The sequence below is a fragment of the Asterias rubens genome, chromosome 4 (assembly GCF_902459465.1).
Source record: "Asterias rubens chromosome 4, eAstRub1.3, whole genome shotgun sequence".
NCBI classification, from domain to species: domain Eukaryota; kingdom Metazoa; phylum Echinodermata; class Asteroidea; order Forcipulatida; family Asteriidae; genus Asterias; species Asterias rubens.
The window spans coordinates 21415592-21441289 of record NC_047065.1 but is presented as its reverse complement, the minus strand read 5'-3'; the positions used below and the strand labels follow the sequence as shown (position 1 = coordinate 21441289).

The window sequence follows — 25698 nt, the reverse complement described above, 5'->3', positions numbered from 1 at the left end:
TTCCAAAGTGATATTGCTTTAAGGAGGTTGTGAAATTTCTGTATATCCTTACAACTAAACAACACTTTCTTAAAAAAAACACAAAAAAAGCAGCAGTATAGCCGAGGGCGGGACGGGGTGAGGTGCCACCCAAGGACCAAGGTTTTTTTAAACTGTTGTTTTTCCTTCTACAGGGAAGGTATTGACCGTGAATCAAAAGTGCCCCTTAGGTTAATCACAAGTATCTCAAATTAGTTAATATACAATATGTAGAGATGAGTGTATAAAGTAGCCTCTAGAAGCTCTCCTTGGCTCAGAGTGATTTATGCAGTTTCTTAAAAACATCATCATTTATGGCAAAAAATGACATTTTCCATATCCATATACATGTACATCCCCAAAATACAGTAGTGTGTACTGATGGTATTTACAAAACAGTACATGTAAATACTACAGTTTCCTTTAAAAGCTTGTGCACACTTTCCATTTGACAGATTTGTCCTTCCCAGTTCAGACTTTTCTAAAACGCGATCCTCATCATATAAAGAAACAAATTACTGCAGAAAAATCATCAAGGACATTCGTCTGTTTGAGAATTGTCGTGGTCTTCACGCGCTGCTTCAAGAGACTTTGGCTCGGATTGTTTCGATATCGGAAGAAGATCTCCCCATTTTGAATATCTTGCACATCGATACAGCTCTCTATAGGAAGGATACAGAAACAAAATTGAGGTTCGTTTAAATTTGTAAAGCACTTTATTTCCAATAGATTGAGTTCTTATGGAAAAATACAATTAAATGTTCCATCAAATAAACCGTATTTCACAAACTCCATGTTACTTGGCATTCTTCACTGACACAGGTAGTGCAGAAATTTGGCACTTGCCATGTTAAGCAAAGATAAATAATCACCAGCGCAGTATTCAAGGGCAAGCCCTGAAACTGCTATTTTGTCAAAAGCTCAAAACTAATAAGGTCACCGAAAAATGCACAACACACATGCACAAATTATAGACTTTTGAAGAAAAAAACAAAAAATCTTATTGAGCTAACCTTCCATGTTTGGTCTTAGTGATGACCGTTTCTTGTAGTTGACCGTTAGCACAGCACAGTCTGCAAATGACGTGACGAGATCGAGCTAGAACAGGTCTGACTATCCTAGGCCAATGGTTGTCATTATCACCTGTTAATGACAAACAAATAGAACAAAACATAGAATAGAATGAATTGATTGATTAAGCTGGAAAATAAAAACAATCACGGGAATTTGTAACAGTTGACTCTGAGCATCATACAAAAATACAGGTGTCTGTGACACACAACACAATTCAATCAGTAACTCCACACTGTCAAGATTGTTCATGTTTGCTGGCAAATATATGAAATGAAATGAAATAAAATTGAAATATACCCAAAATTACATATACTACTAAATAAAAATATTAAATATAGGGCCTACGTGATATTACATCTACTCAATTAACAAATTCCCATTGTTAATATTTAGAGAAGAGGCTTCAGCCCTGTGGGCGTCCTAGGGATTTGCGACACAGGAATCAATAGACAGTAAGCATATTGGTAAGATGTAAATAATAATACTACAGCAATAGTATACAGTAAAGTTTGCGGTTAATACCCTGTACATGTACAGTGGAAAAAGGCCCCACCCAAGCTTATGATACAACCTGGGAAGTGCCCAGAAAGGAATCACCTTTTTAAAGCCACTGTACAAGTTTGGTAATTGTCAAAGACCAGTGTCCTCACTTGGTGTATCCCATCATTTAAAGGCAGTGGACACTATTGGTAATTGTCAAAGACCAGTGTCCTCACTTGGTGTATCCCATCATTTAAAGGCAGTGGACACTATTGGTAATTGTCAAAGACTAGCCTTCACAGTTAGTGTGTCTCAACATATGCATAAAATAACAAACCTGTGAAAATTTCAGCTCAATCGGTCATCGAAGTTGCGAGATAATAATGAAAGAACAAAACACCCTTGTCACACCAAGTTGTGTCATTTTAGATGGTTGATTTTGAGACCTCAAGTTCTAAATCTGAGGTCTCGAAATCAAATTCGTGGAAAATTACTTCTTTCTCGAAAACTATGGCACTTCAGAGGGAGCCGTTTCTCACAATGGTTTATACCATCAAACTCTCCCCATTTCTTGTCACCAAGAAAGGTTTTATGATAATAATTATTTTGAGTAATTACCAATAGTCTCCACTGCCTTTAAAAGCATAAAATAACAAGCCTTTGGGCTCAGTCGGTCATCAAAGTTGCGAGAAAATGATGAAAGAAAAAACACCCGTGTTGGACGTATTTGTGTGCTTTCAGATAGGAATAAAAGATTTCCCACAATGTTTTATACTATCAACAGCTCTCCAATGCTTGTTACCAAATCAGTTTTAAAGTTAATATTTGTTTTGAGTAATTACCAAACGTGTACCTTCCCTTTAAGGGGATTCAACCTTTTAAATAATTCCCCTGTGGTTTATTACATAATAATTATAATACTAAAATTGTTAAGAGTGTTACAAAAGATGACAGAAATATAAATCTGCCCCAAAGCACAGAGTAAAGATTAAGTCATAATAACAAACAACTATAGCTCTTTGAAAAGAAATGTCTATAAATGTTTGTGGCAAGCATTCATTTCTAAAAAAAAATGATCATAACCTTAAAAGACACTAGACACTATTGGTAACTGTTAAAGACCAGTCTTCTCACTTTGTGTATCTCAACATATGCAAAACATACCTGTGAAAATTTGAGCTCAATTGGTCGTCGAAGTTGCGAGATAATAATGTAAGAATGAACAACCTTGTCACACGAAGTTGTGTGCTTTCAGATGCTTGATTTCGAGACCTCAAGTTCTAAATCTGAGGTCTCAAAATCAAATTCGTGGAAAATTACTTCTTTCTCTCGAAAACTACATTACTTCAGAGGGAGCCGTTTCTCACAATGTTTTATACCATCAACAGCTCCCCGTTCCTTGTTACCAAATAAGGTTTTATGCTAATCATCATTATTTTGAGTAATTACCAATAGTGTCCACTGTCTTTAAGCAAGGAAAATGCTTAAAGGAAGGGTTATAGGTATTTGTCAATGTAATGCTGATTTGTATGCACAATTAAAAAGATATCTTACAAGGAAGATATGATACAAGTCAAATGTGAAAGTTTCAGCTGCAGGTAGTGTCTACCTGCTGAGAAAACAGCAACAAACTTTCCTGGTAATTTCACAAGAAGGTTGATTCAATCCAGTTTTAGAGAGGAGACAGCGGTTACAACCGCATCTTTCTTCACACACAGACACCAACCCTTCCAAGAAACATGAATCATTTCTCAGATTAAAATTTTTTAAGTTGAAAAAATATCCATATGAGGTGGAGGGCCTCCGGACAATGCAGTGTAGTCCATCTTTACAAATTCGTACAAGCGTTAACACATTCTTGAAAATATATTTACCTGGCACTCTTGGACCTTTTTTTAGCACCAAGTAGCAAAATCGTTCCGATGTCAACTCTGACACCAACCCTTTTTTATTGAAGTGATGGAAATCCTGCTCAAAATTACACGGTGTGCCAGAACCATCAGTGACTCTAGGGCAGGCAAGATCGTGTTGGCACTGTGGAGAAAACAAAGAAATCTCTACATCACCTCAATCACAACTCTAGTATAGAGTTTGATTATAACAAGGACTATGTCTTCCTTGCTATTAATGAAACTTCGCCTCTTTCTGAAGGCATTAATCAATGAAATCCTGAAAACAGGAAAATCCTGGCAAATCATGGCGAGTGTCCCTCTTTAAAGAAATGGCTCTACGGTCAAATTCAGTTTTGTGATGCACTCATTTTCTACTAGTACTACATGTAGATACTACAGTTAACAGATTTTTACCAATAAACATTAAGGACACCGGTTCAGACAGGAGCTCGAGAGTTGTGCTGAACCAAATTATTGCATTAAGCGCATACAAAGTTTGCCATCTGAATCAGTTAGGAGCAACTGGATGCACTGGAAGTCAACAGATTGAAAAATGACTCTGGAACTTTTTTGTTTCAGACCAGACTTCAAGCTGGTCATGAGTGCTTAGAGACTTTCTTATGCAGTTGTTCTATTATTTTGAGCTAAACCTAATATAAATACGATGTTAAAGGCAGTGGACACTTATGGTAATTGTCAAAGACTAGCCTTCACAGTTGGTGTATCTCAACATATGCATAAAATAACAAACCTGTGAAAATTTGAGCACAATCGGTCATCGAAGTTGCGAGATAATAATGAAAGAAAAAACCACCCTTGTCACACGAAGTTGTGTGCGTTTAGATGGTTGATTTCGAGACCTCAAGTTCTAAATCTGAGGTCTCGAAATCAAATTCGTGGAAAATTACTTCTTACTCAAAAATTATGGCACTTCAGAGGGAGCTGTTTCTCACAATGTTTTATACCATCAACCTCTCCCCATAACACGTCACCAAGAAAAGTTTTATGCCAATAGTTATTTGGAGTAATTACCAATAGTGTCCACTGCCTTTAAAACAGTCATATTACTCCCATGCAAGTCTTAATATTTGGTGTTAATCGTTGAGGTACCATTGAAGCTTATTTTGGTCGCTTTAGAGTCACTCCTAATCTATTAGCTTCGGCGCTACTCTTGATCGCCTGTCGAAATCGGGATGTGATAGAAGATCTCTTACCGGAGCAAAGACATGACCAACAGCATCCACAGGATCAGCCTCTTCTCCAAGCTCTTCTCTGTTCCTCAATCTTCCGACAGCTTGTCCTTGTGAATTCCTCTCTACTTCCTCCTTCAGATCGTTCAAAATAAAGTCTCGGGCCTCCATGATAGTTTGATATCCTTCGTTTGTACCACACTCAATCAGGACTAAATATTGCCCTGTTTTATGCCATAGAGTTCTCAGTGTGTTTAAACGGTCCGCCTTACTTGGTAACTCAAGCAGAGAGAAGGAGCTGACCGTCAAGTCGTACTTTTTCTGAAAGAAATAATTGTGTATAAATTTTTATAAGGTGCCATGTCTGTCATAAATGACTTTCCTGGCGCCAGTCTGCCTGGCGCTGAACTACATGTAGCCAACCAAATTGAACATGATGATTGAATACGATTTTGTGAGGCTGAGCGTCCATGATATAACACCTTGAAAGGTGAACAAGGTGAGGTGGCGTATACCGGTATTGCTCCCAGACCATGACAGAAACACCACGGCGAACCCCTTCTCTATACAATAAATTGACTGGGTTCGTTTAGATTCATGACAGAACACACTGGACCAATGGCTTTATGTCCCGTCGGAAGGTTGTTGCAATGGTTAAACCCATTGGACACTTTCGAAACAAAAAAAAAATAAAAGTTCACAGATTTACAAATAACTTACAGGGTTTACATAAGGTAATGGTGAAAGACTTCTCTTGAAATATTATTCCATGAAATGCTTTACTTTTCAAGAAAACATTAAAACAATTATCAATTCTCGTTGTCGAGAATTGCGGATTTATTTTAAACACATGTCATGACACGGCGAATCGTGCGGAAACAAGGGTGGGTTTTCCCCGTTATTTTCTCCAGACTCCAATGACCGATTGAGCTTTAGTTTCCCCAGGTTTGTTATTTTTTATATCAGTTGTGATACACGAAGTGTGGGCCTTTGGACAATACTGTTTACCGAAAGTGTCCAATGTTTTTAAAGGCATTGGACACCTAACCTTTGGCAATCGTCAAAGACCAGTATTCTCACTTGGTGTAAATCCCAACATGCATAAAATAACACATCAGTGAAAATGTGAACTCAATTGGTCATCGAAGTTACAGGAGAATAATGAAAGGAAAAACGCCCTTGTTGCACAAATTTGTTTGCTTTCAGATGCATACCAAACTATTGAAAGACTTTAGGCCCGAAGCCTTTGAATTTTTGAGTGAGAAATTACCTTTCTCAGAAACCTTTCTGAAATGTTATTTCAGAGGTAGTCGTTTCTCACAATGTCAACAACTCTCCATTACTTGTTGCCAAGTAAGTTTTTATGCTAACAAATATGTTGAGTAATCACCAATAGTGTCTAGTAACTTTAAGCATTTTGCTCAAGAAAACAGTGGTTTCCAGGACCAGCAGAATAAAGACAGAATGAACCAGACTAGTCAAGTACTACATACCTGAAGTGAGACTGGAAGGAAATGTCTGAGGTAGATTCCCTTGATGATAGTCTTGTTCCCAGCCTCCTCTTCCTCTTCTGTACTATTATCTCTCATGAGTGTATCAGATAATTCATGCATAGATCTTGACGTATCCACACAGAAGAATTCACTGAGTGAGTCACCCCACAGTGAATGAGCAGCCCTAAAAAAACAAATATGCCTATATAGGTCAAGTTTCTGAAGAAATCTGGGTGGATTTCATTTGAAGGCAACATATATATACATTGTGTACCTTTGGTTTTGGGATTGGTTTGAACATTTCTAATGCGCCATGTCTGTCAATGATGACACTCCTGGCGTGCAAAAAACAAGAACTCTGCTAATACACAAGACAACCAACAGTTTGAAGGCTATTGTTTCCGAAATAGATATGTTTTTGAGATGAGTTTTGATTTTATGATCCCATATAAATGTAGATGTATAAAATCAAGCCAAACATACCAGGCTGTCGTTCCGACACCAGAACCAAAATCCAGCAGGTTTTCAGGTGTAAAATCTGCCATCCTTTTCCTGATCTGTCAATCCACAAAAAATGTTTTCACGGAGATATCTTTGTTTATAAAGGTTGCTAAAAATAACGTCAATTAACGCAACAAAATTAAAAAATTTGCCCAATTTAAATTTGATTTGGGTCAAATATCAATTTAATATAAGAATATAAAAGGGTGAGTTGCTCCATTATGTTTTCATGATTGCCTTGCAACTTCCCATTAGCATTGGAGAATATGAACCCATCCTTCTATTTTGCCGCCCCTAAACTTTGGAAGTCTTTCCCCATCTCTGTGCTCTGCTGATTCACTTCATATTTTCAAGAAGCATCTGAAATCACACCTGTTCCCACAATGATTGTTTTGCTTTTTGGTTTAACTTGCATTTTGTCTCATCGTTTATTTGTTTCTCTGTTTCATCACAAACCGCTGTGGTCTTGATGAAATGGCGGTATATAAAACATTTTTGTATTGTATTGTATTGTATTAAAGGCAGTGGACACTATTGGTAATTACTCAAAATAACTATTATCATAAAACCTTACTTGGTAATGAGTAATGGGGAGCTGTTGATGGTATAAAACATTGTGAGATATGGTTCCCTCTAAAGTAACGTAGTTTTTTAGAAAAAAAGTAAATGCTAACAATTTTAGAGCAGTGTCTTACAAACTAGACTACCGAGGTTGCCCGGTAGTTAGAGGTACATTGATATCATTGTTGATGTTTCAGTTGTCTCCACTTTTGAAGCCATTTCATTATTCATGATACCTTATTAAGTTTGTAAAATAATTTAATTCAGGAACTACTCAGGAAGTACCTCGTTTAGAACTCTGTAGGTCACTGCATAGTTTGGGGCAATCCTTGACATCATATATGCACATGAAGTGGTTTCATTATAGCTGTAGTAACAAGGAGAAAGGTAAATGTTGTAATTTTATTTGTGGGTTTTTTTCTACAAGAATTAGAAAAGTACTGATTACAAAGTGCTTAAAGGCAGTGGCCACTATTGGTAGTTACTCAAAATAATTACATAAAACCTTACTTGGTAAAGAGTAATGGGAAGAGGTTGATAGTATAAAACATTGTAAGAAAAGGCTTCCTCTGAAGTGACGTAGTTTTTGAGAAAGAAGTAATTTTCCACGAATTTGACCTCAAGTTTAGAATTTGAGGTCTCAAAATCAAGCATCAGAAAGCACACAACTTTGTGTGCAAGGGTGTTTTTTCTTTCATTATTATCTCGCAAATTCGACGACCGATTGAGCTCAAATTTTCACAGGTTTGTTATTTTATGCATATGTTGAGATACACCAAGTGAGAAGACCGGTCTTTGACAATTACCAACAGTGTCCACTGTCTTTAACACATTAAGATTAGCTTAGCATGTCCCAAAAAGTGTCCATTATTATTTGATTGCAGAATCTACTCACGTGATAGGATGCCAGTGATAGATGTGTCTCTTCAGTTTACTCATCACAGATGCAATTTTCTTTTTGTTTTCCTTGGATAAGTCGGGACTCCTAATCATTTCGTCATCAATATCTTAAAAAAGATAACGACAGCAAGATTTTAATTTTTTTTGTTCAGCCAAGTCATCCTCCTTCGATAAGCCCAATATTAAAAAAACAATTGTGGGCAATACCTAGAGAGGGGATATTAGCATGGGTTCCTATCGGTTAATGATAAAACAGGATTTGTAAAGATAAAAAACAACACAAGCTTTATATACCGATTAAAAAGTTTATACTGGAAACATTGTTTCTCTAAAATATTTCCCTCTAAAACGAAGTCATATTCAAACCAGTAGGGCCTCTATGAAACTGTATCTGCAACTCACAAGTTGAAATACATGGCATAACACGCACTTAATATTGTGCACTGCTTGTGTCTTGTTGTAACAAACAGGCAGGCATGGAATTACTGTTTGCCCCTTGATCTTGACCTTCCTGCCCCTTTGGTGCCCCTTTCATAGGCTCCCCATTTGGCATGCCCTTGGTAAAATGAAAATGGTCTTGCCCTCTCTAAGATGAAATTGCAGGTCTGGAAAGGCGTAACATACCATTAACCCCTTGAATTGATGCAAATTCCTTTGCCTTTGCTCGGAGATCAGCTCGTTCAAGCGGTCGCTGACGTCCCAAGAGGTACCTGGCCATTGCAGCTGCATTCGGTTGAAGCTGCTTCACTGGCTTGTCTGGCTCGAGAAAAACATAAACAATCATGATTTTATGATTAATAATATTTTGAAAAAAATCCAACAACAACATCAAAACAACGCAAAGCTACTCAAAGTGAAGACTACCATGGGGAAAAAAAGAAAAATTTGTCTGATACTTCACGAAGGCAACCAAGGCGATTGCCTCCATGCCCCCTGGTCATTGCCTTGGTGCCCTTGAAATGCTCCAGTTACTCATAGGGTGCCCTTTCCAAGGAGAAAATGCATTGATGCCCTTGCCCTTTCAAAAACGAATCACACAGGCCTGATGGTAAATGGGTTTAAATAAAGGATCGTAAACGTTTGTAAGTTTCATCCGATGGCCCCTCAAAACCTTCCGGTCTACGAATGTCGGGGAATCAAGGGTTATGATTAATAATAATAATAATAACAATTCTAAGATAATAATAATAAGAGCTGAATTGCGAAGGACGCGGCTACAACGTGTTCAAAAGCAGGCATGCAAGGGCGCATTCAGCTGCCAGCCACATCAACCCATTATGACCACGGAGCACAGCCAAGATCAAAAGTAATTTTTCCCGAGGGAGGAAAACCAGATGGTCTGGAAAACCCTTGTGGCACAGCAGAGAACCAACGCACAAATCAACTCACATATGGCCCTGGCTGGGAATCGAACCGGGGTCACCTTGGTGAGAGGAGAGCGCTTTATGTACAAGCCAACCATGCCACCAAGTTACTCACCGACTAGGTATCTGATCACATTCTGCAGCAATGCATCCGGAAGTCTGACTGATTTAGATCGTATGATGCCAGGATGTTTTCTAAAAGTTGCCAGTCCGACTAAAGAGTCATCAACTAAAGTCTTGTACTTTGCCACGGTAGCCAGCTGCATTAATATCAGGAAAACATCACAAATAAAAATAAAAAAACTACGATATCATGAAACCATCACAATTTTGTCAAAAAAAACAGTGTTTCTATTGAGTGCAATTTTCCAAAAATTCAAATCAAAATTTTGAGTAGACCCAGTTACTGGGAGGCTTTTCTCCTTTTTTCTCCTAATTTGTCATTATCGGCCCTATTTCGGGTAAAAAAAGAAGTACAGCACCCAGTTACTGGGTCTAGTGCCTGAGTAAATTTGATGAGCAAAGTCATGACAAAATTTGTACGCACAAACTCAAATTGAGCCTGATGTTCATTGAACTACAAGTTTGTAAGAATTTGACAAAGCTTTGTAACTTCCCTGTCCGGTGACATCTGTGAGTAACACCAAGGAGCAAGGACCAGAGAGAAGTGATTACAACTTTAAGTTGGTATTCCAGAATAATTGTCCATGCCTTTGCTGCCTTTTATTACTTGTCAGAACTTTTTGAAGTTTCTGGAGAAATTATTTTCCTTTGAAAATATTGTTGTCACAATGAAACTTTGACATCGACAAAGAAAGGACTTAACAAAGCTACTCCTATGTACAGCACTGTCCAAAGATTTGTCGTTCTCTTGTGAGAAAATATGAATAAAGAAAGAATTATGTGTTTGCACCATTTCAGAAAATTTCGGCCAAAAGCCAAGTTTGTTGCGATAACGTACCCTCCTTCCGACATCAAAGGAGGGTTACTTACCGCAACACTGTCCGATTACAATACTGGCTGTTCACGCATATGGCGCGCACGCACTGCACGCTGCCTTGTAACACCCCTTTCACAGCATGGTTTAGTCCAACTCGACCGTGGCTCGGCAGTTCGTCAATCCAACAGGCTGGTACCTGCGATTCAACGCTTGGTGACCAAAAAAAAAACCCATACGATGCGACAGGTTCAAAATATCAACCTGGGAATTCGCTCCGGAAGTTTTTGTCTTTTTTCTTCAAAATTTTTTTTCTCAATGGTGTTTTGAGTGTTCAATCATTAGACATTGAGGATTAATTTTGTGTTCCTACAATTTGTGTAATGATTTTCAAATGTGGTAAAAATGGAGCAAATCTGTTGACTAGTTGCCGTTTGAGCATGGCTCGTTATGCTTTGGCTAGCCATCATGGAACACCTGACAGCACACAGATTGATCAGTGATTCACAGCACGGGTTTTTAAGAGGTCGTTCCTGCCTGACCAATTTACTAACTTTTCTGGAGCTTGTAACAAAGACCGTTGATGATGGCAACCCTGTTGATGCAGTGTACCTTGATTTCAGTAAAGCCTTCGACCGAGTACCACACCAGACGTTACTGACGAAACTACGATCACATGGGATAGGTGAATCAACTGCTGCTTGGATTGAGGCATGGCTGTCTGACAGACAACAGAGGGTGGAGGTGAACGGGGTCCAATCGGAGTGGCCAGGAGTTAAAAGCGGTGTCCCCCAAGGTTCTGTTCTTGGCCCGTTGTTGTTCATCATCTACATCAACGACATTGACGAGGATATCTTGAGTTCGGTCCTGAAGATTGCTGATGACACCAAGGTCTTCAGAAAAGTGAAAACCCTGGCAGATGCTTGCGGTCTTCAGGACGACCTCGATCGCCTTTACCGGTGGTCTGATGACTGGCAAATGTTATTTAATATTGACAAATGCAAGTGCCTCCACTTCGGGCATAGAAACATCAAGCACAACTACTCCATTGGTGACAGTATAATTCAGACAGTAAGTGAAGAAAGAGATCTTGAGGTAATCATCCATCAGTCACTAAATGCAAGTACCCACTGTGCGAAGGCAGTCAAAAGCGCATTCAGAGCCCTGGGGCTAATCAACAGAACCATTACGAACAAAGACAAAACAACAATCATCAGACTATACAAAGAACTGGTTAGACCACATAGATTACTGTGTACAGGCATGGAGGCCTCATCTTCAAAGGGACATTGACCTAATAGAAACAGTTCAAAAGAGAGCATTGCGAATGATTGGAGGTCTATCTCACCTAGACTACGTTGGCAGACTCAGGGAAGTGAAATTGACCACCCTGGAGTGCAGGAGGCTGGGAGGAGATCTTATCGAGACCTTTAAGATACTCAGGGGCCTCGAGGGCTTGAACCCTGAACACTTCTTTGATTTGTCGACCGTGCAGCACAGGGGTCACCAACTAAAACTGTACAAATCAAGATCACACCCCAACTTGAGGAAGTTCTGGTTTAGCCAGAGAGTGGTCAACTACTGGAACATTCTCCCTCGAAAGGCAATTGAAGCTTCAAGTGTGAACATTTTCAAGGGACATGTGGACAAATTCCTAAAGAACGTCGGGGGGCTCTATAAGCTTATCTAAGCTGTCTGCCCTCAGTAACCAGAGCCACCGTCTCCTCCCCAGTTGTGTGATGGCGTCGGTGGATTCAAGTAAGGAAAAGTTTCCGTATGGCGCAACCACTTTTTCATTCGTGAAAAAGTGGTGGCGCCATATGGAAAGTTATCCTCAAGTAAGTTCAAGTAAGTTCAAGTAGCTTCGCCTTCGGGCGGGATCGAGGAGGGTTATGTTATCGCAATAGTTTCCATATCCCACTGCCACTGTTTCAATTCATTGTCATCATTATGGAATAAAATGTTTATCCTCTTATTTTTCCAAATAAAACTGCTTTGGCATATAAAACAATGTCAAGGACTAAACACATGGGAAAAGGGGCGGGGCCGAGAGGGGGGGCCAATTTTTAATTTCTGATCTGACCTGACCAGTGCCCCAGTGCAGTGGGGCAGTGAGTGACTGCGGATAACTTTCCGTATGGCGCCACCACTTTTTCACTCATTTTTACAAAAAGGGATATCTCATTCTCATTGAGGTAAATAAGATACTATTTATTATTTCATATCGAATGAAAAAAGTGGTGGCGCCATACGGAAACTTTTCCTTACAAATCGCTCCAACTCACCCTCCTCTGAAATTTGAAAATGCTTGAGCTATTTGTTTGTCGCGGCTTTACCCTGACGAAAACTCCCATTCCATGCATTCCCAACGTGACACTCATGGAGGCTGCCATTTTGTTTTTATTTTCAATCACACGATCACCAACAGAGGGCGTTCTTCTGCCCGGCGGTCGAATATCTGACTCGATAGTCAAGCCGCCCGGCCGACGAAGTAATCCAGCTCTATTTTTCTTGCCTAAAACACGGGGAATTAACCCCAAAGTTATTTGCTATACAAACATGGCAAGTTCTCTGACGCACGCACAAAGAGTTCTCCGACTTTATAAGAAGTCAGCAAGAAATTTGCAATCTTGGATTACACACAGGTAAGCAAAAGTTTCATGGAAAACGGCTCCCTTTCGCCAATCATGAAATTTATTATTATTCCAGTCGAATCCCCATTAAAAAGTCAACTCGCCCTCAACAACAACAAAAGTCGGTTTATTTCTGGTTGCCAAGTTTTATTTATTTATGTTTACCCTGATATTAGAGAGGGGCAAGGGCAAGATCTAAAGTGGTCCTCCAAAGTAACCAGCACCCTTATTAACTTGACTTTGTGTGTTCATTTCGTAGAACTGTTTTACATTTAACTTTTGTGCTGTGGTGTGGGCCCAGGCCAATCTTTGAAAAGTTAAATAAAATATATTTTTTTAATAAAACAATTGCCACTGCATTGCATGCTGCAGGGTGGTAGAACTAGAGTATAATCCGTTCTTTTTTTTATTTTTTAAGGCACAAACATTGACTGTTTTCTTGGAAAAGTTTCCGTGTGCGCCACCACTTTTTCATTCGATACAGTAACAAAGGACCCTTTTTGTTAGTTGCGATAACAGTCATAACCCTCCTCCCGACAGCCTGGCAGCCGTCGGGAGGAGGGTTACGTTATCGCAACTACCTTTTTGTCAAAAATGAGTGAAAAGCCGGTGTTGGCGCCATACGGAAAGTTATCCGTGCAAACTTTGAGAACCAAGCGATCTTTGTCGTTCAACCATAATTCTCACCACATGTCATGAAATATTTACACCCAAATACAAGCTCAGTCTTATTTGATTTTTATGGGTAATAATTATATTACAAAAACTCCTCACAATCTTTTTGTACGCTAGTGTGATGATAAGGGTTCTACAACTGCTCTGACAGCAATGCTAGTATAAACCACATCCTTGTCCCAAGGAAATTAGTAATGCAAACTGTGTAGTTTGTGTCAAATTTGTGCCACAGCCATGCATGTTTTATTTGTGTTGGCAAACAAAGATTTTGCCCAGTATACTAAAAATCATTGAGCTCTCACTTTCAGATAATTATATAACTTTGCACTTTGTCTTAATGAAAGTAAAAGCTAGATTGTCACTAACTTTTACTTGTGAACACGGGGGTTTCCTGAAATTGTCTTTGTAGGCCTATACATTTTGTACCGCATCAATCAATATTTACAAATATTTATGTTTCAAACAGTGACCTCAAGAAACAATTGTTTTTGTTTACTCCAGGTCAACCTTTCGTTATGAGGTCACACTACTGAGGGCGAGGTTTGATGAGCACAAGAATGAGACAGATATGAAGAAAGCAGTCCGACTTCTTCAACAGGGAGAGGAAGAACTATGGCAAAAACAGCATCCACAGCCGTACATATGTAAGTAGCCTACGGAATGTAACGAGAGCCGCAAGTGAGAACAAACAACTCGTTTTCTGTTGTGGGCTGCAAGGTTTAAATTTTTAGTGACACATAATAAACCTTACTCATGAGGTTACTTGCCTATAGATGTGACCTCAATCCTCTAGCACCCCCCTCTCATTTGTGTCACTCACTCAACACCAACTATTATGGGTTTTATAAAATTGAAGAGCCTGACTGGGGCCAATTTCATATAGCTGCTTAAGCAAAAACTTGCTTAAGCACGAAAATAGCTCGCTTATTTTACACATGTTACTGGCCAAAATTTCATGCCATATACATTGCTTATGACTAGTATTTAGCTGTTATTTACTTAGCATAACAATTGAGTGAAGTCTTGGCCGGTAAACTGATTTTACTAAGCAATGTATTTTTTGCTTAAGCAAAATTTTGTCTATGAAATTGGGCCCTGGTGATAAACAATTGTTATTTGGGCCTTCGCACTTCATAGTCCTTCTGAATCCTTCATTTTGGCCAAGAAAATATAGAAGGATTTCTGAGGAAAAGCATATATCAGGCATACCTGGTCATTGCCTTGGTGCCCTTGAAATGCTCCGGTAGAAATATTAAAATGTTTACATAGGGTGCCTTTTACCAATGAGAAAATGCCTTGGTGCCCTTGCCCTTTCAAAAACGAAGCATACAGGCTTGGTATCGGGTGTACATTAATATATGTAATCATTGCATGAGGAAAAGTCAACAGCATTTAAAGGCAGTGGACACTTATTGGTAATTACTCAAAATAATTATTAGCATAAAACCTTTCTTGGTGACGAGTAATGGGGAGAGGTTGATGGTATAAAACATTGTGAGAAACAGCTCCCTTTGAAGTGCCATAGTTTTTGAGAAAGAAGTAATTTTCCACGAACTTGATTTCGAGACCTCAGATTTAGAACTTGAGGTCTCAAAATCAACCATCTTAATGCATACAACTTCGTGTGACAAGGGTGTTTTCTTCTTTCATTATTATCTCGCAACTTCGATGACCGATTGAGCTCAAATTTTCACAGGTTAGTTATTTTATGCATATGTTGAGATACACCAACTGGGAAGGCTAGTCTTTGACAATTACCAATAGTGTCCACTGCCTTTAAACTATGGTTAAGTGCCTTTGGCCTTGCTCAAGGACACAAGTGTCATGACTGGGATTCGAACCCACATTCTGCTGCTGACCATACCAGAGCGTGGGTTCGGTGAACTAGACCTTTCTGCAAGGACACACCACAACAGACTTGTTTCTTGTAGTACAAACAAAGATATCTCAAAACTTGAAATTACTTTCTTTTTTGTCTTTTCTTTTCAGTCATTGATTCTCCTGGTGGAACACGCTATGAACGCAATATCCCTGCGCCAGAATGGGTAAGTTTTTTAATTAATGACAACATTCTGCTCTAACATCGCGCACACCATCCCAAAGGAAGCTAAAATAATCCCTGGTTATCCCATGTAGACTTAAGGACAGCGTGTACTGTTTGGTAAATACTTCACTAATGACCCTTAGAAAATTACTTGGTAAAGAGCATGGGAGAGCTGTTGATATTTTTAGAATGTTGTTAGAAACAACACCCCACGAAGTATGTGTGGTGTTTAGAGAAAAAGGATATTTTGTTCACCCCAGCAGAACATTCTGAAACCACTTTTGTTTTGTCTGCTTCAGCAGTACAGGCATGCAGCTTTTCAGCTGATTTTTTGTGGTTTTGGTTTTTCATTTGATGCATAGAAAATAAAACAAATATGACACACACAGCATCTTGCTGTGTGTAACCAGGCCTGATACTTCACGAAGGCAACGGAGGCAATTGCCTCTATGCCCCCTGAACATTGCCTTCATGCCCTTGAAATGCTCCTGTAGAAATTACCCAAAGGAGAAAATGCCTTGGTGCCTTTGCCCTTTCAAAAACGAAGCATACAGGCCTGGTAACATTTTTCTCTCTTTTGTTGTTATGCAGCAGTTGCATTCCTGTATTTATAGACCTAGCTGAGAACAAAATTGTTTTATGGAATTAATCTTACTGACTGGCACTTACTTTCTCCCACAGGTTCTGAACTACTGGCATCCGTCAGAAAAAGCTCGCTACCCGACCTACTTCGCAAGGCGAGAAAAGCGAGTTTTGGCCGAGCAAACCAGATGGGAAGAGCTGGTGGAAGAAGAGAAGCAACTTCTAGGACAGGGAGCTAACCAAAACAAACCCCAAGCCTCGTGACCTTTGACATATGACCTCTGACCTTTAATAGGATATGACATCACTGTCCTGTAAATAACAATTATGGAGTCATTTTACTTTAACTTGAATCAATCCGTTGTGTTTCACTTTGTGGTCTTTGCTCCCCCTGCTTGATTGAAAATGTAAAGGTTAGGTAACAAGCAAACAGGAGCAGGAGGGTAATTTAGCTTGAGTTTGGGTTTGACATGACATGTTTTTAATACCTTTCAGTTATATTGGACACTAGGATTTTTCACAAATTGATAGGGTGATGTGGTAATTACTAGACTACCAAAAAAGCTTGAAGGATTGCATTAATTTAGGATAAGCGGAAAAGGTTTGAGATAGTAGGGACGGGGTGTCAAAACAACAATGAGATACAGGTTATAACCAAATTGTCAAAATCTCATCTGAATCAAGCATTTATGGCTATGCGGTCATAATGTTGAATAAATAAGTCTTTTAGATGGACTGGCGGGCCCAATTTCTCAGAGATCTGCATAACCAGCAAATAGTGACAAAATAAAAATGTTCTGCTATGCAAAAATATAAGCAGGATACCAGTCACAAGGAACGATTTTTTGGCTGGTAATAGTTATTCCTATTTATAAGTAGATCGATGACATTGGGCCAGGTTCCAATTACATTGCTTGGACAATTTTCTGCTTTGCAGAAATGAGCAGGATACCAGTCACAAATGGTACATGTACATGGTAGTTTGGCTGGTTACCTCACTTTGGTAAGCATAATTTTGTTGTGCTTAGCATCTTCTTTATCTTTAGCAATTTCATGAAATCGGGCCCTGGTCATTACCTCTTCCAATACACAAAGTATGACGGCTATGAAAGTCCATGTTAATTCTTGGTCATTAAGAAATGGCGGCCTTTATCATTTTCCAATTACTAATGATGTTTATTTCTTTTATCAATAATCATATTAATGCTGTGCTGTGTTTGATTTAGTTATACAACTACAGTTTGAAATAAAACCACAGTTTGATTGTTGACTTCACTCAGATCCTGTAGTTATTCTCATTTATTTGAACAAATTGAAATGTTATTATTGAAATTGTAAAAAAAATCTTGGAGTTTGTGTCTGTTTGGATTGTGTTGTTTACATAGTTACGTCTGACGTATGTTTGGTTGTTTTTGGTTTTTGAAGTATGTGTGCAACTTAATCTTTAAAGCCATTATACACTTTTGGAACAGAATTTTTTTTTTACAGATTTACAAATAACTCACAGGGTTTACAGAAGGTAATAGTGAAAAACTTCTCTTGAAATATTCCATGAAATGCTTTACTTTTTGAGAAAACATTAGAACAATTATCAATTCTTGATAGCGAGAATTACAAATTTATTTTAAACACATGTCATGACACGGCGAAACGTGCGGAAACAAGGGTGGGTATTCCCGTTATTTTCTCCCGACTCCGATGACCGATTGAGCCTAAATTTTCACAGGGTCGTCATTTTATATTTAAGTTGTGATACACGAAGTGTGGGCCTTTGAAGTTTACGGAAAGTGTCCAATGGCTTTAAGCTAATTTGTCATCTGAGTCGCAAAAAAGTAGTGAAAAACACCCCTTTTCACTGTCTTCAAACATTTGGTTTGGGACCTAGATCAGAACTCATGGTTTTACATATTTTCCTAAAAGTTTGGCATTTCTGACAAAACTATTTCCATGGAAGCATTTCCACCTTGACCATTTTCTTACAATTTAACCAGTGAAAATTTGTGAAAATTTTACGTTTTCATTCTCACCAATGTTGCGCAAAAACAACCCAGTTCTGGTAAATATTATTAATGCTTAATTTGTGTCACACTTTTTTAATGAAGAAATAGTTTTGAAAAAAATTACCAAAGCACAAAATGTACTTTTATAAACAAGGGCCTAAATTATTGAAAGCCAAATTGCTAAATACTGGCATGGCTATTTTTGGTTGCGGGTGGTGTAGACAATTACCATGGTAATTTCCTGCGTTGCTTTTATATAATTCATTTAAATTTCCCCAGTTACTATCATTCATAGGGTTACTAATTATAGAATTGAATTATTCATTGCGGTAGAAAGTTTTGTCATAATTGGTGTGGGGGGCGTGTTCAACAATGGCCGAGTGATTCACTCATTTTGCGCAACTTCGATAAATTTGTCAAAAACGTATAGATGAAGTCGATTTTAAAAATTAATCAGTTCGTGAAGCTATAATTTGTGTGTGTGATAAATAACAGTTTTTAAAAAGTGAAAACCCATAAAATACCATAACATTTTCATAAGTATACACAAAAATAGGATATTCTACCTCAACGAACAAGTTACTTTTTGACACGAACTGCAAGTTACATTTGTCAGATGAAAGATCAACATCTGAATAGTCGGAGACCATGGTTTCAATCTTTGACAACAGTTTTCAAGCTGTTGCTGTCTCTAGGTACCAGACCACCAATTACACCGTGTAAAATCAGTGAACGGAAACACTGATGATAAACGGGTCTGCCTTATCACAGAAACCTGCTAGAACTGCCAAGAAAGTTTAATATTTATCTGTTTATGCTCAACAAGGTTAATATTTCTGTACTAAATTGGCTTCCTAAAGTTGTTTGTATTGCCTGTTTGGTGGTGAGTTGTAATCTATGATGAGGTCATGAGGAGGCAACTGCTGCTGAAATAAAAAGTCAATTATGGCTATGCGAGAAGTCAAACTCTGCTTGCTGGGGGTAAGTTTCCTTCTTAGCCCCGCCCCTTCTTCCCAGATTTCACATTTTGCGGAAATATTGAGGGGGAAAACTACGAGAAATGTTGATTTGTTTGGTTGAAGCATAATTTAGGATGATTGAGTTTTATCACAACAAGTAAGAAAGTCAGAGCCACCAGAGAGAGAAGGAAATACATTATTTTATTTTAATTTTACTCTTTAGTTTAGGGGGGTTAGATGAGTTCTCCGTTTTATTTAGAGTTTTAGACTGATTTTGAGAAGGCCTATCAAATCATCATTCTTTTTTAAAGTTCTAGCTTCTAACTGTATCTGTATGATTGAGCTTCGGTCATTGTTTTGTCTTGTACTGTAGAAGTAGCCTCATTCAATGACATTCAGCTCAGTAACTCGAATATACGCACTTTTCCCACAGATCTACTTGGAATAAACGCAAAGGCACGCTTCATGTGAAGCTCATGTTATGGCGACCTTGACCAGAATCATGTTTAAGATTAGTCATGACATTGGTCAAAGCGTTGGAAAAGTTTCCGTATGGCGCCACCACTTTTTCATCCGATATGAAATAATATAGTATCTTATTTACCTCAATGATAAATCCCTTTTTGTAAAAATGAGTGAAAAAGTGGTGGCGCCATACGGAAAGTTATCCAAAGCGTTTTTGCGTGTATGATTCATTCAACCATGGTGAGACAGCTGTTCCGACCACTTGTTGATTTTTTAGGCTGAACACCGAATAAGATCCTTTTCAAGTTGATGCTTAGTTACGATAATGTAACCCTCCTTCGCCGTCGGGAGGAGGGTTACGTTATCACAACTAGTTGATGCTGGGCAATCAAGGTTACCCTAAGCCATCGTTGGAAGTTACATTCTTAATTGAAAGCTAATTTTGTTTCTTCCTCAGGATTCTGGAGTAGGAAAGTCCAGCATTGTGCAGCGTTTTGTTTGTGATTCATACCAAGACTCTATTCCTCCAACTATAGGGTAAGAGTAAGACCCTAGGTCGTTGCGATAACGTAACCAGGAGGGTTACCTTATCAACAATATCACAACTAGACCCTAGGTAGTAGTCCGTTATTTTGAAATCCAAAATCCACGCTATGAAACTGTTTTACCCTTACGACATGGTGTAACTAGGATATATGGTGGTGGGGGGGGGGGGGGTTGTCATTGGTTTCTGTGCCCCCCACCCCATTCTGGATTTTGAGAATCTAAATTAACAGCGTAAAATGTTACACTTTTCCATTTACATGCAGACAATTTGTTTTTACACTTGCGTCAGATTATCTTATAAAAATTTGCAAATGGCATAGTAAGAGCGCTAAACATTGGCTTGTTTTAAAAGAGGAAAGCAAAAGGAAACTATATTTTTCACTGTCGGCAAGTCTGGACTAACCTAAACAAAAAAAATGGTTCACCCCCTTTAGCCCCCTATATAATCAGCACTGCTTAAACCAATTTTTTAGGCAGTGCTTTTTTTTTAGCCCTGTTGTAAAACAATCTATGCTCCCTGGGCGAGATTCAAACCCATGACCTTCTGTATTCTAGAGAGATGTCTTTAAAACTGCTAGAAAACTGAGCATGCCCAGGGTAATCACCACTTTTTCTTTTTCTCCCTGTTGGAATAATGGCATGTTGTTCCTACTTAATGAGGAAAATTCCCAGAACAAAGTTGTTTGTACAATGAAATTGACTATTTAGTTTGTCTGATTAAATGTTAATAGTTAATATTTTCTTTTTGCAGTGCATCATTCATGTCCAAAACAATATCCGTGGGAGAAAAATCATTCAAATTCCAAATCTGGGATACTGCGGGTCAAGAAAAGGTAAGAATAGATAGCTGAATTTGTTTTCAAACCTTTCTTTGACAAAGACAAGAAAAATTCACCAAATGGTTAAAAAAGTTGATCTTTTTGTATTTTTGTTGCAATTAAGGAGCCAACTCATATCCAATGCTCTGTCACAATCACAGGTAGTCAGCCTGGTCAGAAAGTATTTAAAATAAATAATAATGTTGGTGTATATAGTACTTTATTTACAGGTCTCTCAAATTGCTTATCATTATTATATATTTCAGTATCGTGGTCTCGCCCCGATGTATTATCGAGGAGCAGCAGCTGCCGTTATCGTGTATGACATCACGAGTCAGGTGATTACTCTATTAGTGTTTTTTGCGTATAGACCGTATTGAATAAGATGTCACCGTTCAAATATCTGACCTTCATTATGTGCCGTAGAAATCAAACCGGGAATGCTGCGTGCTGCGTGCTTCATATGGTTTGCCATACATGATGGCGACTTTCATAGCGAAAAAGCGGTTATTCAATACGGTATATACATGTACTCATACCTTCAAGATACTCTGTCAATCCCATTCGGTACTTTACTAGGTTAGTGTAAAACACACTTCTCAAAGCACACCATGGTGGCAAAATATTATTCAAAACAATAGTGTGTGGTACTTTTAAGTACCACACACATTAAAATGATCAGACAGTAGGAGGGTTGACTGTGTACTGTGTAGATGCATTCACCACATGATATAATATTGCAGACTGGCAAAACATCAATCAAAACCACAGTGTGTGGTATTTAATGGTCAGACAGTAGGAGGGTTGACTGTGTACTGTGTAGATTCATACACCATACAATATTATATTTAAGGCTGGCATAGTTTCATTCAAAACAAGTGGATGCTCTTCTCTACAGTCTTCCTAACAACCAGATTTCCAGACTTCAACGGCTCCAAAATACTGCTGCCCGCATTGTGACACTGTCTAGAAAATCCTGTTCTATCACCCCCATTCTGAAACAACTACACTGGCTCCCTATCTCTCAACGAATCATCTTCAAGCTGATGCTCATTGTCCACAAAGCTCTTAATGGCAAGGCTCCCCACTATATTTCTGAACTGCTTCAAGTTTACACTCCATCAAGGAATCTTCGATCAAGTTCTATGCTTCTCCTCATTGAACCCAAGTCTCGACACTCATGGGGTGACAGGTCTTTTTTTTCAGCCGCGCCACGCATCTGGAACTCTCTACCACTTAATCTTCGATCTTGTCTTTGTGCTGCAAAATTCAAGTCTCTTCTCAAAACTTATCTTATGTCACAGGTTTTCAATGACTAATTTTGTTGTGTCTGTTTTTCTTTGTGTTGTGTTTTGTTTTTATTTTGTTTTTGGTTTTACTGCGCCTTGAACACCCAGCAGGGTGGATATGTGCGCATTACAAGTCTTATTATTATTATTATTATTATTATTATTATTATGAAATTCAATGGTCACACATTAGGAGGGTTGACTGTGTATTGTGTAGTATGCATTCACCACATTATGTCATAATAAATATAATTCAAAACAACAGTGTGTGGTATTAAATGGTCAGGCAGTAGGAGGGTTGACTGTGTACTGTGTAGTTTTATGCGTCATAATTTAAGTGTCATACTTTAGGCTGGCATAGTTGCATTCAAAGCCACAGTGGATGTTAATAAATGGTCACACAGTTAGGAGGGTTAATAGATGGATGAGTTCCAAGGATGAGTGAACACAAAATGTAGATTTTTTTTCTTCCCTGCTTCAGATCTCTTTTGTAAAGGTCAGGGATTGGATACGAGAACTCCAGCAGCACGGCCCAGAGAACATAGTTATAGCCATCGCAGGGAACAAGTTTGACATGGCTGACCTTAGAGAAGTGGAGACAAGAACAGCCATGGACTATGCACAAGATATCGGAGCTGTGTTCACAGAAACAAGCGCCAAAACAGCTGAAAATATTAAAGATTTGTTCCTCAAAATAAGTAAGTTATCAAGTTGTAAACCACAAGTGACACTGACTGGGTAAATTTTGAATTGTTTGTGGTTGAACCAAGAACAATTGACCTCCAGAGCAGGACTTAAACCTGCAACCTCTGGAATAAAGTGCCGGTGCTATACCAACTGTAGGGTGTCGTGGCCGAGTGCTATAAGAGCATAGGACTTAAGATATGGTGGTTAAGTCATCGGGATGTGTGTTCGAATCCCAGTTGTGACTCTTGTGTTCCTGAGCAAGACACTTAACTGTAATTGGTTCTCTCCGCCCGGGGGTAAAATGGGTACCTGTGAGGGCAGAGATGGTTTAAGTGAATGATTCGCTTGGAGCCGGTTGTATACTCCCCAGGGAGCTGAGATGGTTTAAGGAATCAAATTAATGGCCCAGTGCTCGGGGGTAATAATGTCAGAAGCACTTTGATACAGTCGTTGGGCTGTGACAAAGTGCTACATTTAAAAATCAATTATTAAACTTTAATAAAAACAGCTGTCATATATTAACGGCAAATGGCACTAGACAAATGGCACTAGATAAAAACACAAAACAAGTATTGAAAACTATGTAACATTTGGGTTTATTTGTCCTCTTCTAGGTGAGCGGTTACCTGCAGAGTCTGTCTTGCCGTACAACTCTACAGACACAGTTCAGCTTAGGAGACAAAGGACACAGCCAAAGAAGAGGAGTTGCTGTTTATATTAACACCGAATACACCGCACCTGTAATGTCAGCATCTATATTCTCAAAATGTGTGCGTACCGAACTTTACTGCCACTCAAATGTATCTTTTTAACATGAGGTCGGAACTGAATGTTAAAGTTTGAGGGATCCCGCTGTCATCAGGTAATATAAAGCTTGACAATCACACGTCTCATGTGAGAGACTTTTGATGTTAACTATTTCATCCTGGGTCCAACTTCATAGAGACAATTTGGCTGACCAAGTTTGTGCTAAGCAAGAATAGGCAGTAAACCAGTCAAAGTTGGTGCATGTGACGTGTTTTTTGGGCTGGTAACCTGGTAAGCATGATTTTGTTGTGCTGATACCCCCATCGAACTGAACTTTTTCTCACTATGTTTTGAAGAATGTGGTCTTGTTGTTATTCACATTTAACTCAACTATCGCGATCCCCACTCGCGGCGCATATTACTATTGTCTTGAACCGAGACTACATTTTTCAGAATGTAGTGAGAACGAGTTCGGTGTGATGGGGGTAGTAGCTAGTTTTTGTGCTTAGGCAGCTCTATGAAGTTTGGCCCTTAGGTAGTTCATCCTATAGGTCATTGAAAGAATCAACGGTCCCTTCAAAGTTTGAACTGCCTACAATAAATGATGGATCAAAGATAAAAAGTGATTTAAAATTATGCAATTAGAACAGACCTCGAAGTATCCATAAAAATGACGTTTTAGGAGAAATTGTCTGTTTCTACAGATATTTTTTTGAAAATAATATAATAATAATGAGGACATTTATAATGCGCAAAAACATACCCACCCAAGGTATTCTCAAGGCGCTAACAAGAAGAAAAGTATAAGTTTTTTACTGCATTGTAGACATAATGGCGATTGTTCTTGTACATATACTTTGCATGCTCTCAAATCAAAATTAAGAACAGTATTATCATGGAGGAAGGAAGAGAAGGAGTTCGAACGAAGGGACTTCAAAAGTCAAACCTCGTAATCACCCACAAACCTTACACAAACAATGGGCGACCTGGCGTGTGTGAGTTTGCGTGTGCGCACTTGGTTTTCACCAAACTATGGGGTCGTATGTTGTATGGATATAATAAAGTAAAACTACTTTTTTTTAAACGCGATAACATTTTTGGACGCTATCGGACACCTAAACGATGAACACAATTGAATACCAACCACCCTTGGTGCTTATACCCAAATTCTGACCCACCGCTAGTGACCGGAAAGTTGCAAAAAATGTAAAAATATGCTATGATATTTCCATGAAAACACCACAAACGGTAATGAAGAAGTGTATATTCACAATTCTTGTCTCCAATGATTCAACTTTACACGAAGGCAACAGTGCAGAGTGGCGGTACCACACCTTATGTACAAAGAGATCTAATCCTGCTCGTTAATCGGCCGTCCAGCTGGAGGTCTCCTATCTTTTTCCACTGGTCAGACAGGGGCTATTGTAAGGGTTTTCTTTTGTTACTCTGCGGTTTGGCGGGCCGTTCATACTCCTTCGTTTCATTCCTCCATGGTATTATTGACCAAACTTTTCAAAACATTTTGACAACAACAACATGTACTTAAAGTCTGGTAAGGCATCTCAAACTCTAACCTTCAAAGTGTAGTTGCCATGCCTGTATGCTTGGTTCTTTAATGAATTAGTTTAAGGGCACCAAGGCAATGACCAGGGGGGCATTGAGGTAATCACCTTTGTTGCCTTGTGAAGTATCAGGCCTGAGTTGTGATAATCAAACCACTAACCTAACTGCAAATAAACATGATTGACATTATGTCCATGTGTTTTGATTTTCGGAAGTGGTGGAAATCTAGTCACGGGTGTGATGGAAATGGCCGGAACTCCACTTATAAAGTTCAAGTTGT

The 25698-nt window shown here is 38.7% G+C and overlaps 3 protein-coding genes across 4 annotated transcripts; 2 read left to right on the top strand and 1 right to left on the bottom strand.

Moving 5' to 3' along the window:
- Positions 1-7: 7 nt before the first annotated feature.
- On the bottom strand, positions 8-12795 carry LOC117289005 (methyltransferase-like protein 17, mitochondrial). 2 transcript variants are annotated; one of them, XM_033769898.1, is made up of 11 exons: positions 12696-12795; positions 9589-9733; positions 8734-8865; positions 8105-8216; positions 7495-7576; positions 6631-6704; positions 6148-6331; positions 4679-4975; positions 3447-3606; positions 1032-1161; positions 9-680 (listed from the first exon to the last, which is right to left on the bottom strand). In XM_033769898.1, exons 1-11 carry the CDS (start codon positions 12789-12791, stop codon positions 551-553), a joined length of 1542 nt encoding a protein of 513 aa, XP_033625789.1. In that variant the 5' UTR covers positions 12792-12795; the 3' UTR covers positions 9-550. The 2 variants fall into 2 exon arrangements, with proteins under 2 accessions (XP_033625790.1, XP_033625789.1); XM_033769899.1 differs by lacking the exon at positions 9589-9733 and having other exon boundaries at positions 8-680; positions 12696-12778.
- A 30-nt stretch (positions 12796-12825) lies between these two features.
- LOC117289178 (NADH dehydrogenase [ubiquinone] 1 beta subcomplex subunit 9-like) lies at positions 12826-17623 on the top strand (the record flags this gene model as incomplete). Its single annotated transcript, XM_033770176.1, has 4 exons — positions 12826-13055; positions 14220-14362; positions 15708-15763; positions 16444-17623. Coding segments are annotated over 4 exons (594 nt in total), but the record flags the coding sequence as incomplete, so codon positions are not given.
- Positions 17624-19083: 1460 nt separating this feature from the next.
- Positions 19084-25102, top strand: LOC117289739 (ras-related protein Rab-22A-like). The gene is made up of 6 exons (XM_033771000.1): positions 19084-19325; positions 20226-20305; positions 21066-21147; positions 21399-21470; positions 22903-23119; positions 23723-25102. Exons 1-6 carry the CDS (start codon positions 19290-19292, stop codon positions 23827-23829), a joined length of 594 nt encoding a protein of 197 aa, XP_033626891.1. The 5' UTR covers positions 19084-19289; the 3' UTR covers positions 23830-25102.
- Positions 25103-25698: the final 596 nt, after the last annotated feature.

What these genes read in the sequence shown, in the direction of transcription:
- LOC117289005 (XM_033769898.1), bottom strand. Translation starts at nt 12,791, where the DNA reads ATGAGTGTCACGTTGGGAATGCATGGAATGGGAGTTTTCGTCAGGGTA. An exon ending in ATCAATTCAAGGGGTTAATG is followed by an intron (nt 8,217 to 8,733) that starts GTATGTTACGCC and finishes ATCTTTTTTAAG; the next exon opens with ATATTGATGACGAAATGATT. An exon ending in AAAAGGTCCAAGAGTGCCAG is followed by an intron (nt 1,162 to 3,446) that starts GTAAATATATTT and finishes TGTCATTAACAG; the next exon opens with GTGATAATGACAACCATTGG.
- LOC117289739 (XM_033771000.1), top strand. Translation starts at nt 19,290, where the DNA reads ATGGCTATGCGAGAAGTCAAACTCTGCTTGCTGGGG. An exon ending in TGTATGACATCACGAGTCAG is followed by an intron (nt 21,471 to 22,902) that starts GTGATTACTCTA and finishes TCCCTGCTTCAG; the next exon opens with ATCTCTTTTGTAAAGGTCAG. An exon ending in AGATTTGTTCCTCAAAATAA is followed by an intron (nt 23,120 to 23,722) that starts GTAAGTTATCAA and finishes GTCCTCTTCTAG; the next exon opens with GTGAGCGGTTACCTGCAGAG.